Source organism: Panthera pardus, unplaced genomic scaffold (genome assembly GCF_024362965.1).
Source record: "Panthera pardus isolate Hobbes unplaced genomic scaffold, ASM2436296v1 HiC_scaffold_15, whole genome shotgun sequence".
Lineage (NCBI taxonomy): Eukaryota > Metazoa > Chordata > Mammalia > Carnivora > Felidae > Panthera > Panthera pardus.
The window spans coordinates 35,608,918-35,623,316 of NW_026526710.1; the positions used below are offsets into that span (position 1 = coordinate 35,608,918).

A 14,399-nucleotide genomic window follows, 5' to 3' on the forward strand; every position below is an offset into this window, starting at 1 on the left:
AGAGAGCTGGCAGTGAAGTCTGTGCTCTCTGGAGTTACAGGTAACATACTGCATTAACTGAAATTTGTGGTTGTCTGAAGCGTGCCAGCTGAGGCCTCTCTGTGGTGTAACTCTGGAAGTGCTCAATTGCTTGTTGACCATAACATTTCTCTATTTTATGCCATTTGGGAAATTAAGTACAAGATTTTATGTTCTAAAAATGATACAATATTTTCTTTCAATCCCTGGTTACCTATCCCCTTCCTTCCCAGATCTGTTTGGTTTTTTAAGGCAGGTTGGTGGGGCAGGTAGCAGTGTTTCTCAGAGACTATCACTCCAGGAACCTCAATACTAAGTTTGGCTTGAGAACCCAGAATTTAGGCTTCGTTTAGCATGAATGAAAGATTTAATACTAAATCATACTTTCTCTTCTTAGATTGATATAGAAATCAATGGCGATGCAGTGGATCTTCACATGAAATTGGGTGACAATGGGGAAGCTTTCTTTGTGGAGGAGACTGAAGAGGAATATGTAAGTTCTAGTGGGTCACATTTACTTTACACATTGTATTCAGGCTCCAGGATCTGTCCCCAGACAGAAATGTTCAGTTTTCATGGTTAGTTATAGAGGTGATTGTTGCAGGTTAAACAAGCTTTAGTTTTAGGTTGAAGAACTAAGCTGTCAGAAAGGAGCTAGAGTGAGTGAGGCACTTTTCTCAGCACCAAGTGTCAGAATACAGAGAGCATACAGAAGGCCCTTGCACTTGCTCTTTTTCTGTCTTTAATGAGCTTTCTTATTTAGTATCTGTTACAGTTTACACCTTGACTCGAAGTTAGTTCCACCTAAGTAATGAAGGCATATCTCTCTGCAGGCTGTGTGTGTTTGTACATGTGTGACCTTTAAACTTGGAAAACATGTTTAACCATTTTGGTTAGGGACATTGGATCACTAATCTTGAATAGGCTTGTGAATGAGTTTATTATGGTCTCCAGAGATTTAAATTAATTGCCTGTATCTTTTTAAACCATTATTGCATGTTTGGCTTCTTTAAGTAAGAGAGAACAGTTTGTTCCTCCCCGCCCCTTCACCCCATGTATCCACTGATGGTGGTAAACTGTTTTTGATGGATCTTAGAAGAGGCATCTTCTGGCTTTCATCATAAAGAATAAAATCTCAGCAAAACTGATAACCTTCAAGTTATTAAGGATACAGGACTACTTTTTTGGGGTTTTCAAAGAAGAAAAGTCACCAAAAAATAGAATGAGATTGTTTATCATTTTTAGTTTAGAGAGAAACCAACAATTTAGATACCAGTATGTAAAGCAGCAGTGCAAAGTATGGTTATGAAAACAGTCCAGAGCAGTCTTTTTTTTTTTTTTAGTACCTATTAATTACTTGTTTTCATATTACCTTGTTTGTGTTTGCTTGGCCTTATCAAAGTTTTTCCTCATCAGAGACAGAAGCAAGAGGCAGAATGATACAATAAATGAGTTACCACAAGAATAAAATATATATTTTTTTAACTTTTATTTATTTGAGAGAGAAAGCACACACATGGATGCAGGGGAGGGGCAGAGAGAGGGAGAGGGAGAATCCTAAGCAGGCCCCACGCTGCCAGTGCAGAGCTGATGCAGGGCTCAGTCTCACAAACCATGAGGTCATGACCTGAGCCAAAATCAAGAGTTGGATGCTTAACCAGCTGAGCCACCCAGGTGCCCCAAGAATAAAATATTTTTGATGTGTTCCTTAAAATCATGTATATTTCAGGACATTGGTTGATTAGGCTTTGTGTAAATCAGTGAGCGAGAGGGCTGGGTTATCGATCGTTTGTTACGTGGTTCTCGTGGTCATTTCTGATGATTCCACTTACAACTATGCTTAGTAAGGTTAACTTGGAGAGTGTCAACTTTCCAGCCCCTTTTGCCTATCCCATGTATCATCAAATTATTCAGATTTTCTTTCGTATGCTTTTCTGTAAATTTTTTTTTTTAATATTAATTCATCCAACATTACTACTCTATGCCACATACTATGAATAAAATATGCCCCCACTCTCCAGGAGTTTACAGTTATAAAAGGGATAAGCATTACCAACACCCATCTGGCTGCCATTTATTTACATACTTGTTTCTGTCAGACTTTGCTCATCTAAACTGTATATCATCATCCTTTTCAAGCTGGTAGTTCTGTATCTAAACCTGTCCTGTTAATAGCTGCACAATCATCCATAGTATGGATACACCACAATTTAACCATTCTTGTACTGATAGAGATTTAGGTTATTTCATCACCCCCAACACAATACACATAGTGCTATAATAGAACTAGGAAACACCACCAGAGACAAAATAGCTTTTAAGAAGTACCAGTAAACTTTGGGGCACCTGGATGGCTCAGTCGGTTCAGCATCTGACTCTTGATTTCAGCTGAGGTCACGATCTCAGGGTTGTGGGATCAAGCCCCCTCCACTCAGCACGGAGCCTGCTTAAGATTCTGTCTCTTTCTCTGCCCCTCTCCCCTACTCGTGCATGAACTCTCTCTCTCTCTCTATCTTTCTGTCTCTCTCAAATTAAAAAATTTTTTTAAAATACCAGTAAACTTTATTTATACAATTAATAAAAAAGACCATTGAATTAAAAGGCCCTGGAAGTCAGAGACCACAGCCTGTAACTTGGGTGCCCTGGGGACATGTGGAATAATATCCTGTCATCACAGTGCTGGATAAACAGAATTTTGGCTCCGGGGTAATATGTCTATCAAAGCCAAATTCAGAAGCTTGATTTAGAACAATTGAGGAAATTCACTCATTTTCAGGACTATTATGTAAAAACTTGAGTATTCTAAGTTACTTGAAGTTAATTTATATGTTACCTACCTTCCATTTCCCCCATTATACAAAGGGGTGAAGCCAGTAACTACGAAGTTAATCTTCTGAACACCGGACTTTGGTCATTTATTTGATATTAAATTACGAGTTTATTTCTAACTGTTGGGCCTTATTTTCTTCTTTTGAATTCCTGAAAGGATGTTTTAAAAACGTTACAGTTTTAAAATCTGCCAACTTCATTTGTAATAGGGTATTGTGTATTTTAATCACCTTTTCACCCTCATTTAATTTAGCAAACACAATTTACCGGAGATCCTCACTTCACTTACCTGTCCTACTGCCCCCTGTCTGATGGGGTGTTCCTGATCCCTGCCTTCCGCTTTATCCTGTTACTGTTCTTTGTAAGTTTTTGACAGAGTGCTTCGTATTGCCTCCTTGGAATGCTGCTGTTGCTGCTTTGAACTTCCCTGTATAGAAAATTTAACTGGCTGTGCTTTAATTACAGTTTTAATTACAGTTTTTAATCAGTGTGCTGATTGGGTATATTGGTTCCTTCAAATATATTCAGTTACATGGACCAGATGAATTATCTGTGTGTACCAGGGTAAAGACCTGTTCAGAATAGAGTGGGCAGTAACATAGTTCAGTGTGACATTCTTACCTTTAAGGACTATGTATTCTTCCTACCACTGTGAATTTAGATATGCAAAGAGTTCATTATTGTTTTGATTAACTGTCCACTTTGTCAGGGACAACTTTTGTTTCTCCATGTTCTCTTTAAGGAAAAGCTTCCTGCCTACCTTGCCACCTCACCAATTCCTACTGAAGATCAGTTCTTTAAAGATATCGATACTCCTTTGATGAAATCTGGTGGAAATGAAAGACCATCTCAGAGTTCAGACATCTCCCACATGTTGGAAACGGAAACAGTTTTCACTTCAAGTTCTGTGAAAAAGAAAAAACGAAGGAGAAAGAAATGCAAACAGGACAGTAAGAAGGAAGACCAGACCGCTTCTCCTGCTGCAGAAGATACCGTGGATGTGGAAATGAGCTCTGACGATGACAAGGGGGCCCAGTCAGCAAGGTAGGGCTCTTAGTGTGGTTGCCAGGCATCCACACACGCTATGGGCAGAGCTCAGGTACAGTGAATTGTTGTTGTTTCTTTCATAGATCTGCAGTGTGAGTTTTGCACTTGTTTTTCCCCATGACAGTTTATTGTGGAATCAGTGTAAGAGGCATTTTTTTTTCCTTTCTGCTATTCTATAAAATTTGCCATCAGACGTCCTGCTGTGGTATTGACATACCACTTGAAGCAGACTGGCAGTGTGTGTCTTTCCATCAGTAGGTTTCCAAAAGCCAAATAAATTGTAAGTTACAAAGAAGGTCTGAATTAGTGACTTGGCCCTGAGGCCACATCTGGTGTATATCCCTACTCAGTAGTCTTGGTATCTCACCTGTTTCTGAGAAGTTTAGAGTTTTTATTTTGAGTTTATCATCAAAACATTCCCAGTAAATTGAAAAGGAAAGGAGGATTTTTGTGTGTGTGTGGTGGTGTTTTTTTTTTCAAGTGAGAAATCTTTGACCACTTATTTACCAGCTCAGTAGAAGAGCTCAAATATGCCAATTTTTAGGTCAGCACTGGGTTTGGAAGGTTAGGAGGTAGAACATGTATTTTTTTGTTCAAGAGTTCAATTTGTAAAAGGTTATCTTCCCACCTGTTCACTCAGTGACTGCTGTGGCATTGGAAGAGGACCGTATGTGTGTCATGGGGTGGTTTACTTTACTGATGAGCATTGGACAAGAAGTTGTTGCCCACAGTGACCCTGAAGTTCTACCTACAGTTTTTCCAAGATCCACCAGAAAGGACACTGAAGTAACACTTTTGCCCTTAAAGTTTATTCGTGTCCTTTATCATAACACAATTGAGCAAAGTTTAGAACTCTTGAACAACCTGCAGCTTCAGTTTAGGAAGTTAAAACATTTCTAAAACATATGCAGAGTTACCTGATAAATGTACAAGAATCATTATTCTAAAGGAATTAATTTACAAAATTAATGTTGAAAGTGAATGCATTGCAGATATATTCGTGCATGCCTTACTTTCTAGATTGTGCAAACTGCCTGCTTCAGCCAAATCTGTCAGAATACTGATTTGGTCAACAGTTCATGGTTGTTAGTTCTTTCTCTCTGAGCCAGAACCTTTCTTGCTTGGTAAGCAGGCATGTCAGAATGCTTGTAAAGTAGTGGCTTATGATAATTTTCAGGAGTTTGGTGGTTTGCTTTTTCTCTGGATTACGTGGATCATAGATACTGCCACGTGGAGGAACTCTTTCCTAAAATCTCCTTTAAAAAAGGATCTGCTTAATTATGCAGCCAACAGAAATTAGGACTTAAAAAAAAAAAAAAAGGACAGAATGTAACAGTCTTGAGAATTCAGGTCAGGTGTATACTGAAATAAGCACTGAGCTAAAAGGTAGAAGACTGGGCCTCTTCTGTTTTTGATTGTGGAATAGCAGCCACTTGGTTACTCTGGACCTTTGTTTTTTAATCTATGAAATAAGAGAATTGAACTATGTGGTTTGCAAGGCCCCTTCCAACTGAGTAGATTCTAAAATAATTTGGAGAAAGATACTTAGGATCAAAAGTATTAGCAGCATATTAATCAGAGAAAAAGAATAGGAAGTCAACTGCTTTTGCAGTTGTGCAACCTAGAAATCAGATAGGGTTGGGACATTTGCAGCTTTCGAGTATCTTCCCCTCCTCAGGCCCCTACCACTTAGGAAAGAAATTCTGTTTCCAGAGACATACCTAAAAGTGGTTTTTATTTTATTTTGATAAATAGTGTCCTACTTAAATAGCGTTCTCTTTACTTTTCAAGAATTTCATGGATAATAGAATTAAGGTTAATTGAGGCTCCATGAATGAAGCAGGTGAAAGATGAAACCACCCTTAAACCAAGTTGCTGTTGCATAGCTAGGAGAAACACATTAAGTGAAAATTGGAGAGCTTTAAACTGGAGAGAGCTTTGTGTAAATTGTACCTAGTGAGCCTCTCCCTTACTCAAGATGGACTTGTGTGTAGCATGGAAGCCTTGTTTGTCCTTCCAGAGGATGGAAGGATGTGTTAGTGTGTATATGTATTAAAAATGTTGTACCTAGGCTAAGTAGTCTTTTGGAGGGAAGAGTCTTTTCGGATTGGATGGTGCTGTAGCACAATCATGGGTGCAAAAGTACAAAATATGCCACTGGTGAAATACTTAAAATACCCAGCACTATTAAAAATGGAGGCTTAAGACTGCACCATCAGAAAGGAATCTCTTCTTTTAATCCACCAAAGCAGACTTGTTTGCAAGTTGTATCTGGGAGCTAAGTAGAGGGAGCCTAAGACTTTTTATAAACAACCTCTATTGCCCTGAGGCTGCGGACTTCATCTCCTGATCAATAACTGGCTTCCAGAAAACCCTCCATGTTCTTCTCTGATGACTGGAATCTTACAGCCTGCTCCCTGCCTTTCCTCCCTTTGATTTCTGACACAGTAGACAGAGAAACATTGCAGGGCTCCTTTCAATCCTATTATGAGGTTATCTTTTATCGGAAATGTCCCATATCCAAAAGCAAAATGAGATCATTAGCCACACTGAAATTTATTGACCAGTACTGTGCTAAGGCTGAGGATAAACATATTGTTTACCGAGTTAGTAATCTTTGGTCATGGTGGTTAGCAACCCTATTTATCTCTTACATAATACCCCCAGTTAAATAGACAAAGACTCATTTAGTCCCTCTAATTTATCCCACATAAATAAAGCAGGCCATTTATTTTAACTTTCTATTGATTTTTTTTTCCCCTGCTTTTAAAAAACTGAGATAATAATTTACATATAGTTGTATTTATAGAACTTAAATATGCAAGTATGCAATTGAGTGATTTTTGTCAGTTGTATATACATCATGTAACCTCTGTTGGCTTTTGAATAGGAAGGATAATTCGTTTATGAAATGGTATTGAATTTGAAGCCATGTTGAGATACATCTGTGAAGGCTGAAGTGTTCTCTTATACACACTTAGTATGAACTCCAGCAACTGGACCTCCCACATCCCCCAACCCTGACTCAGGGTTAAACTGTTTACCCTACTGCGAATTCTCTGCTGTTCAGTGTTAATGTATGTAATTGTCCTATATTTTGACATGGATGTAGTCAGTGTTGGTACTGTTGTCTTCCCATTCCAGTATCTACACTCCCTTTTATCCTCATATCATGAATTTAAGTTCCTCTGTCATGGTCTACCTAGCTTGTTGAATGTTCTTAGGCACAGGTGCCATTTTGAAAAGTGCTTATTAGCAAGTTTTTAGAAGCCTTATTTTATTTAATGGATCATGGGACCGAAGGGAACCTCAACATCAGCAACCTTTTTCATCACCTAAAATAATCGTCTGAACTAATGGGCCTAATTTTTGTCAGGATATGCCCAGAGAAGACCATTTCATGTCTTCCCTGGGGTATAAGTTCTTAATGGTGCCTGATCTTGATCTTTCTTTCTCTCAGCAATATTTTACTAATACCAGATTGCTTTCTGAGCTCTTCTTGACTTACCTTTTATACTACAGTGAAATATATGCCAAATAAGTAAGTTTCTGTGACTTTTACATTGTTCTTTTCAAACCACTTTCAAACCATATGGATAGTGATGTGTCAAACTCTACTCTCCTTTCAAATTTGTCAAATAAACATCTGATTCATAAGCATCACATTTTCCCTTTTTGTTACCATTTGATGTTCATTTTTTAAGGGGCACTGGGATGGCTCAGTCATTTAAACGTTTGGCTCTGGTCATGATCTCATGGTTCATGAGATTGAGCTCTGCGCCGAGCTCTGTGCTGATAACACAGAGCCTGGTTGGGATTCTCTCTGTCTTTCCTGGTGCCCCTCTCCCCCACTTGCACTCTCTCAAAAAGAAAAGAAAAAAAAAAACAAACTGAAAAAAACCACCCTCCTGATGTTCCTTTTTTGAGAAATAGAATGTTTTTAGCTAGATATCTGCCTTTTTCAAGTATAGGTTTTTCTCCCCTTGAAATGAGGTATTATACCAGAGTTTAATTCTTCTGAGAGAAATATTAGAGTTGGGAAAACCTTAAATTAGAAGATACAACTATATGGAAAAACTATTGCATGGCAGAGGTAGTAAAGCAGAGCATGTTAAACAAAGATATAAAGGAAGAAAGGTAACATTAAAAATTAAAGTGATTTTTACCTTTATTTTTAGTCTGCCGTATTAAGTAAATACAGATATTCTCACTTTATGTAGAATATCTGTCCTGGTAGAATGTAGAATTTTTTATAAGAAGCTCTCAAACTGGAAAGTATAGTTTTTCTTGATACTTCTCAGAGCTCTCAGCATAATACACTGCGTAAATCTCATATAAACTCTGAAATAGACAGGACAAGTGATAAATTTCCAACTAAATATGAAATTTTACCAAAGGGTAAATTAATTAAAACCCTATTGGCATTAGTTCATCCTCCTATAAAGATAGAGAATATGGGGACGTGTGCAAGGGGGCGGGGGTAGAGAGAGGGAGAGTGAGAATCCCAAGCAGGCTGTGTGGTGTTAGCACAGAGCCTGATGGGGGGGCTCAAACTCACAAAACATGAACTCATGACCTGAGCTGAAACCAAGAGTCAGACGCTTCACCAGCTGAGACACCAAGGCACCCCTCATCTTCCTATAGTTCTAAAGTCTGTGTATGAATCTTAAAAAAACATTTTTTACGTTTTTGTATCATCATCCTCATATCCGCATGTCATGTAGATTCTAAATAAGGAGAAAGTTCTCAGGTAATTCTTGGTCCAAACAAAAAGAAGAATAAGTTCTGCATGTTTTTAAGAGTTTTTTAGAATATTTTTGAATTTTTGAACCATAGCTCTTGTTTTTAGCTCATAGTCTTATATTTTCTTTAATACACAGAAGAATATAGTGAAAGAACAAGGATTTGTTTTGAATACAGCTACTTACTAGCTCTGTGACTCTGGGCAAATTACTAAACTTCTCTGGATTCTTGATTTATTTGATATCTAAAATAAGATATTCTTGGGGTGCCTGGGTGGCTCAGTCGGTTAAACCTCTGACTTCAGGTCATTGATCTCAGGGTTCATGAGTTCAAACCCCACATCAGGCCCTGTGCTGCAGGTCAGAGCCTGGCACCTGCTTCAGATTGTGTGTCTCCCTCTCTCTCTGCCCCTCTTTCACTTGTTCTCTCGCTCTCTCTTTCTCTCTCTCTCCCTCCCCCTCTCTCCCCCCTCCCTCCCTCCCTCCCTCCCTCCCTTCCCTCCCTCCCACACACACACACACACACACACACACACACACACACACAAGAAACACTTAAAAAAACTAAGGTATCTTCAGATTTGTAAGGATTAAATGAAATATACATAAAGCCTTAGTTTTCCTCCTGAAGCCTTTGAATCAATTACCCTGAAGGGCTATAAAAGGAAAAATTTTTTTTTAATGTTTAGGTTTTTGAGAGGGAGCATGAGTGGGGGAGGGGCAGAGAGAAGGGGGCAGAGGATCCAAAGCAGGCTCTGCACTGACAGCAGTGAGCCCGATGTGTGGGGCTTGAACTTACCAAACTCTAAGATCATGACCTGAACCTAAGTCAGACGCTCAACCGACTGAGACACCCAGGTACCCTGGGAATTGTTAATCACATCATTTTCACAGTTTTAATTTATTGAGAGAGAAAAAACCAGCGAGCAGGGGGGGGGAGGGAGGGAGGGAGGGAGGGAGGGAGGGAGGGAGGGAGGGAGGGAGGGAGAGAGAGAGAGAGAGAGAGAGAGAGAGAGAGAGAGAGAGAGAGAGAGAGAGAGAATGAATCCCAGGCAGGCTCCACACTGTCAGCACAGAGCCTGACCTCAAACTCAAACTCACCAACTGTGAGATCATGACCTGAACCGAAATCAAGAGTTGGACGCTTAACCAGCTGAGCCACCTTGGTGCCCCCAATCACATCATTTTTAAACACATTCTTTTCTGTCCTTCCTCTGTTTATTTCGTATTTAAATAGTGATGGCAATAGTGTATGGTGGGTGGCATGGTGGCATCAGTGAATCCCCCTTCTCCTTCATATTTTTCTTCTAAGAGGATTAGTTATTAATCATTTGGTCTTCTTCATTTGCATCATTTAGACAATGTGTCCGTAGATTTGGGGATATTTTTAAGCTGACAGTGTCATCATCCCTGATTTTGTTTTTTTCCTTCACAGAGGATCTTCAAATGCTTCCTTAAAGGAAGATGAATATAAGGAGCCTTTGCTCTTCCATTCTGGGGACCATTACCCCTTATCTGATGGAGACTGGTCCCCTTTAGACAAGTAAGTATTTTTAAAATTTCTCCATTTGTTTAACAAAAGATATATTAAATAGGTTTTCTGTTATTTGACAGTAATGATATTTCCTATTTCTCTCATATAGGAGAACTGAATGTGTACTTTTAACACGAATATGGACCTTTTCTCTCAATTATTTTGTTCCTAAATTTGATATGATTTAACCCTCACAATGTTAGTGTAGATCTGTGTAATCTGCATAGAATTTAGCCCTCTACAATTCTTAAATTCTGATCTTACTGTGTCAACTATTAACTGTAGACGGATAATGTGAAGAAAGGCGCAGTCACACTTTGTTCTGTGTTTAAATCCAGTTTCTCTCATGTATTGATTTTGTTCATTTTACCCATCTTTTCTGTACATTTCATCTCCTGTAAAATTATCTTTGTCATTGGTTTCTTGTGAGAATCAGTAAGGATAATGTATATAAAGTGTTTATAGAGAACCCAGCAAGTCCTCATTAGATCCTGGTTGATGTTGTTTTTATTATTATTAAAGAACTCAAATGGAAGAAATAATTTATATTCCCTTCAATAGGAGTCTTTATACTGGCTGGATAAAGTTGGTATATTCAAGCTTATATTTCCTTTAATGTGTCGAGCTCAGCAAGACTGAAGTTTCTGACTTTAAAGGCATCACATTTTTTTGTCCCTTGTTTACAGCCCCTATTCCCCAACAGCAGTGTGTCCTAAGAGTGATTCAGAGCTGGAGGTGAAACCTGCTGAGAGCCTGCTCAGATCAGAGTCCCACATGGAGTGGACGTGGGGAGGGTTCCCAGAGTCCACCAAGGTACTGATGTTCACTTGCCTGTGGAGTACGTCCAGTTAAAAACCTGTGAGGTGTCTCTGTCTTTGAGTAAAGGAGGAGTGGTGATTTCTGAGCCAGTGCCCGTGAATATAAATGATGGTAGTGCCCTCGTGTGGTCACATAAAAGAAATCCAAAGTTAACATTTTTCATAACTGCAGCAGAGGGATTCCAGCATTATATTGTGTGTTTCTAGTTAGTCAGTAATGTTGATTGTTAGTTAACATTTTAATAAGGAAAATGTCAAAGGTACCTAAAGGAAACTAGGATTTCCACACTGAAGTTTTAAATAGGAAATTGATTATGAAAACTTTTTTGCCAGCTCATAATGAAAGAAGAATTGGAAAGATACATTACTTGAGAGAGAAAATGTTTAGTCCCTGTAAGTTTATAAAAAGTATACATTTGCTTATATGTGTAATTTGCATTGATACTTGACTACCCACTTTTATGCTATTTTAACAGAGCCTTGAGGTAGTTCAAGCAGGGCTAACCTTTCATGTAGCACTCAAGTTTTCTCCCTGAAAATGAACATTCTTCCTCTTGGCATCTAAAAATTGTTGTATTTCCTTAGTCTTCTCTGGTGCTTAACTCTTCATAGTACAACAGTTACAAATAGATCTGTTGTAAATATGATGATATTGAACAAAATGCAGTTATTTTTCCAGCTTCTTAATTATGAAATATGTCACACACATAAAGTAATATACTTACTGAATGTTATGAATAAAATGAATACGTTTACCTGCATCCAGATTAAGAAATAGATTATAACAAATACCTTTGAAAATAGTTTAATTTTTAAACAATTCACCTTTTTTTAGGTCAGCAAAAGAGAGAGATCTGATCATCATCCTAGGACGGCTACAATTACACCGTCAGAAAATACCCACTTTCGGGTAATTCCCAGTGAGGAGAACCTCATAAGTGAAGTTGAAAAAGATGCTTCCATGGGAGAAACGGTCTGTACCATAGTGAAACCCAAACCCAGAGCCCCGTGTAAGCAGATGAGCAGTGCAACTTCTGCTGCAGAACTTCTCGAACCTCCCCTGGAGCCTCCTCAGATTTCATCTATGTTAGATGCAGACCACCTTCCTAATCCATCATTAGTGGAGGCTACCTCAGAATCAAAACCTGCAGCTAAAGTAGACTCACCATCAAAGAAGAAAGGTAATCGTTTGTTTAATTTGGCGTCAGGTACTGCAAATTTAGATGATAAATTATTTCAGTGTTTCAAATGATACTCGATGGCTGCCTTTGTATTTCTACTCCCTGATCAGAACTTATCGTACAGTTGGGATCACTTATTTAATAGGGCTTCCCCGCTGCACTCCAGATGCCACTGGAGCAGGATTCTGACTTCCTCCCTGTTCTCCCCTGACTGCTGCTACTCAGTGTGCCCTTGGGAAGCACTTATTGAAAAAATTAATGAGCATGTTCAAATTAGTTAATGCATAAAATTAACCACTTTATTGACTAAACGTCAATAGAGTGAAGTGAAATCCTAAAAAATTACATGTTGAAAAAGAAATAATTAGATGAGAGAAAAATGTTTTTACCTAAAGCAGCATCCGGTTAGTTGAGGCCAGATTAAGTCCTTTTTTCTAGTAACATGGGATATAAATAAATGTATGCTAATTATTAGTGTTCTCTTTTTTTCATTGATTATTTTCCTCTAAAATAGTTAAAAGATGGGGTCCAGCTCTTGGCTGCTCAACAGCTGTGTCTCACTTTTGGAAAACAAGTTTAATAAATCAGAATATTCTTACTATTTAAAATATAAAGTTGTCCATTGATACTTAGTACAGTAAGAGCCAGAACATACTCATTGTCTGAACACTGGCCCTATTTTTATGGAAGTAAAGCCTTACTTAAAAATTGAAAATACCCACTGTCACATAATAGCCAAATACTGTATTCACGTTTTTAAAAATATGAACACGAAAAGTTAAATAATCACAAACTGACTTAGAAAGTACTACAGGTATGAATCTTCAGAGTCATTCAGAAATAACTTATTTAAAATAAAAGAATTTGACTGTCAGGGGTATTTGTGGCCAAATATGATCATCCAGGTAATGATCCTGCTTAACTTGTGACCTTCTTTTTTCAGAGCTCAGCACTTTTGCAACCAGAGGCCATATTCTGCTTTAAGAAATGTTAGGGAGGAAAATCTAGTTTTCAGGGTGAATGTTTTGTATTACACTAGAAAATAACAACCCCTATTGCTAGCACATAGTGACTGGAGGAAATAATGACCCTATTCCTAGCACATAATATAGGAAGTGACTAGATAGAGATCGGGACACTGAGCGGTTTCCACCATTCAGTTGGGTTCATTCTCCACCCCCACCCCTCGTTTTTTATTATGTAGTTGTATGCATCTTTGCTTCCTTCCTCGCTTTCTCTGTCTCTCCACTCACACAGATACAGTTTTTTATTGTTTAAACCATTTGAAAACATTCAAAAGCATTTTGGGATTTCACCTTTAATACTGTAAGACACATCTTCAAAGAATAAGAACACTCTCTGCATAACCACAGGACAATTGTCATCTTGAAGAATTGATATTCATGTTTCCCCAAATGTACCAAGAAAAGCTTTTTAGCTGTTTTTCTTCCAAACCAAGATCTCATCAAGGTTTACATGTTGCATTTGTTTTTTATTAACCTTTTTCATTTAGAATGGTGCCATCCACACATGTTCCCTCACTCCTTTTTTCCCCTCTGCAACCATGATACTGACCTTTTCAAGAGTCTGGCCAGTTCTTTTGTATGCTTTCTCATGTTTTGATTGTATTTGTTAGTTTTTTTCAAGGTGACATCCCCATATTTCCTTAAACTGGAAGTTAACTCTAGAACAACACTTCCCAATAGAAATGTAATGTGAGTTGAATATTCATTTTAAATCTTCAGTCGGTTAAGTGTCCAGCTCTTGGATTTGGCTCAGGTCATGATCTCAACAGTTCGTTGGTCTGAGCCCTGCATCAGGCTCTGCACAGGCAGCACGGAGCCTACCTGGGATTCTCTCTCTCTCCATCTGTCTCTGCCCCTTCTCCACTCAGGCTGTCTGTGTCTCTCTCAAAATAAATAAACTTTTAAATAAATAAGCAAAATTAAGTATAGTAATATATTCTGTGCTAGTAAGCCCAGTCACAATTTTAACATGTAATCAGTATAAAAATTGAGATATTTTACATTTTTTATAGTAAGTTTTAGAAATCTGGTGTGTGTTTTACACATTTAAAAAAAAAAAATTGTTTGTTTATTTTTTGAGAGAGAGAAAGAGTGTGAGTGAGGAAGGGGCAGAGAGTGAGTGGGGGACACAGAATCCGAAGCAGGCTCCAGGCTCTGAGCTATCAGCACAGAGCCTGACGTGGGGCTCGAACTCACGAACTATG

General features: G+C 38.3%; 1 protein-coding gene across 2 annotated transcripts in view; it reads left to right on the plus strand.

Moving 5' to 3' along the window:
* Positions 1–14,399, plus strand: part of LPIN2 (lipin 2) — an 82,045-nt gene that overhangs the window by 51,029 nt on the left and 16,617 nt on the right. For both annotated transcript variants that reach the window (XM_019418361.2, XM_019418360.2), the window contains exons 3-7: positions 416–511; positions 3,590–3,891; positions 10,072–10,179; positions 10,857–10,983; positions 11,824–12,169. In XM_019418361.2, the coding sequence (XP_019273906.1) occupies positions 416–511; positions 3,590–3,891; positions 10,072–10,179; positions 10,857–10,983; positions 11,824–12,169 (979 nt within the window). The remainder of the gene's footprint in view (positions 1–415; positions 512–3,589; positions 3,892–10,071; positions 10,180–10,856; positions 10,984–11,823; positions 12,170–14,399) is intronic.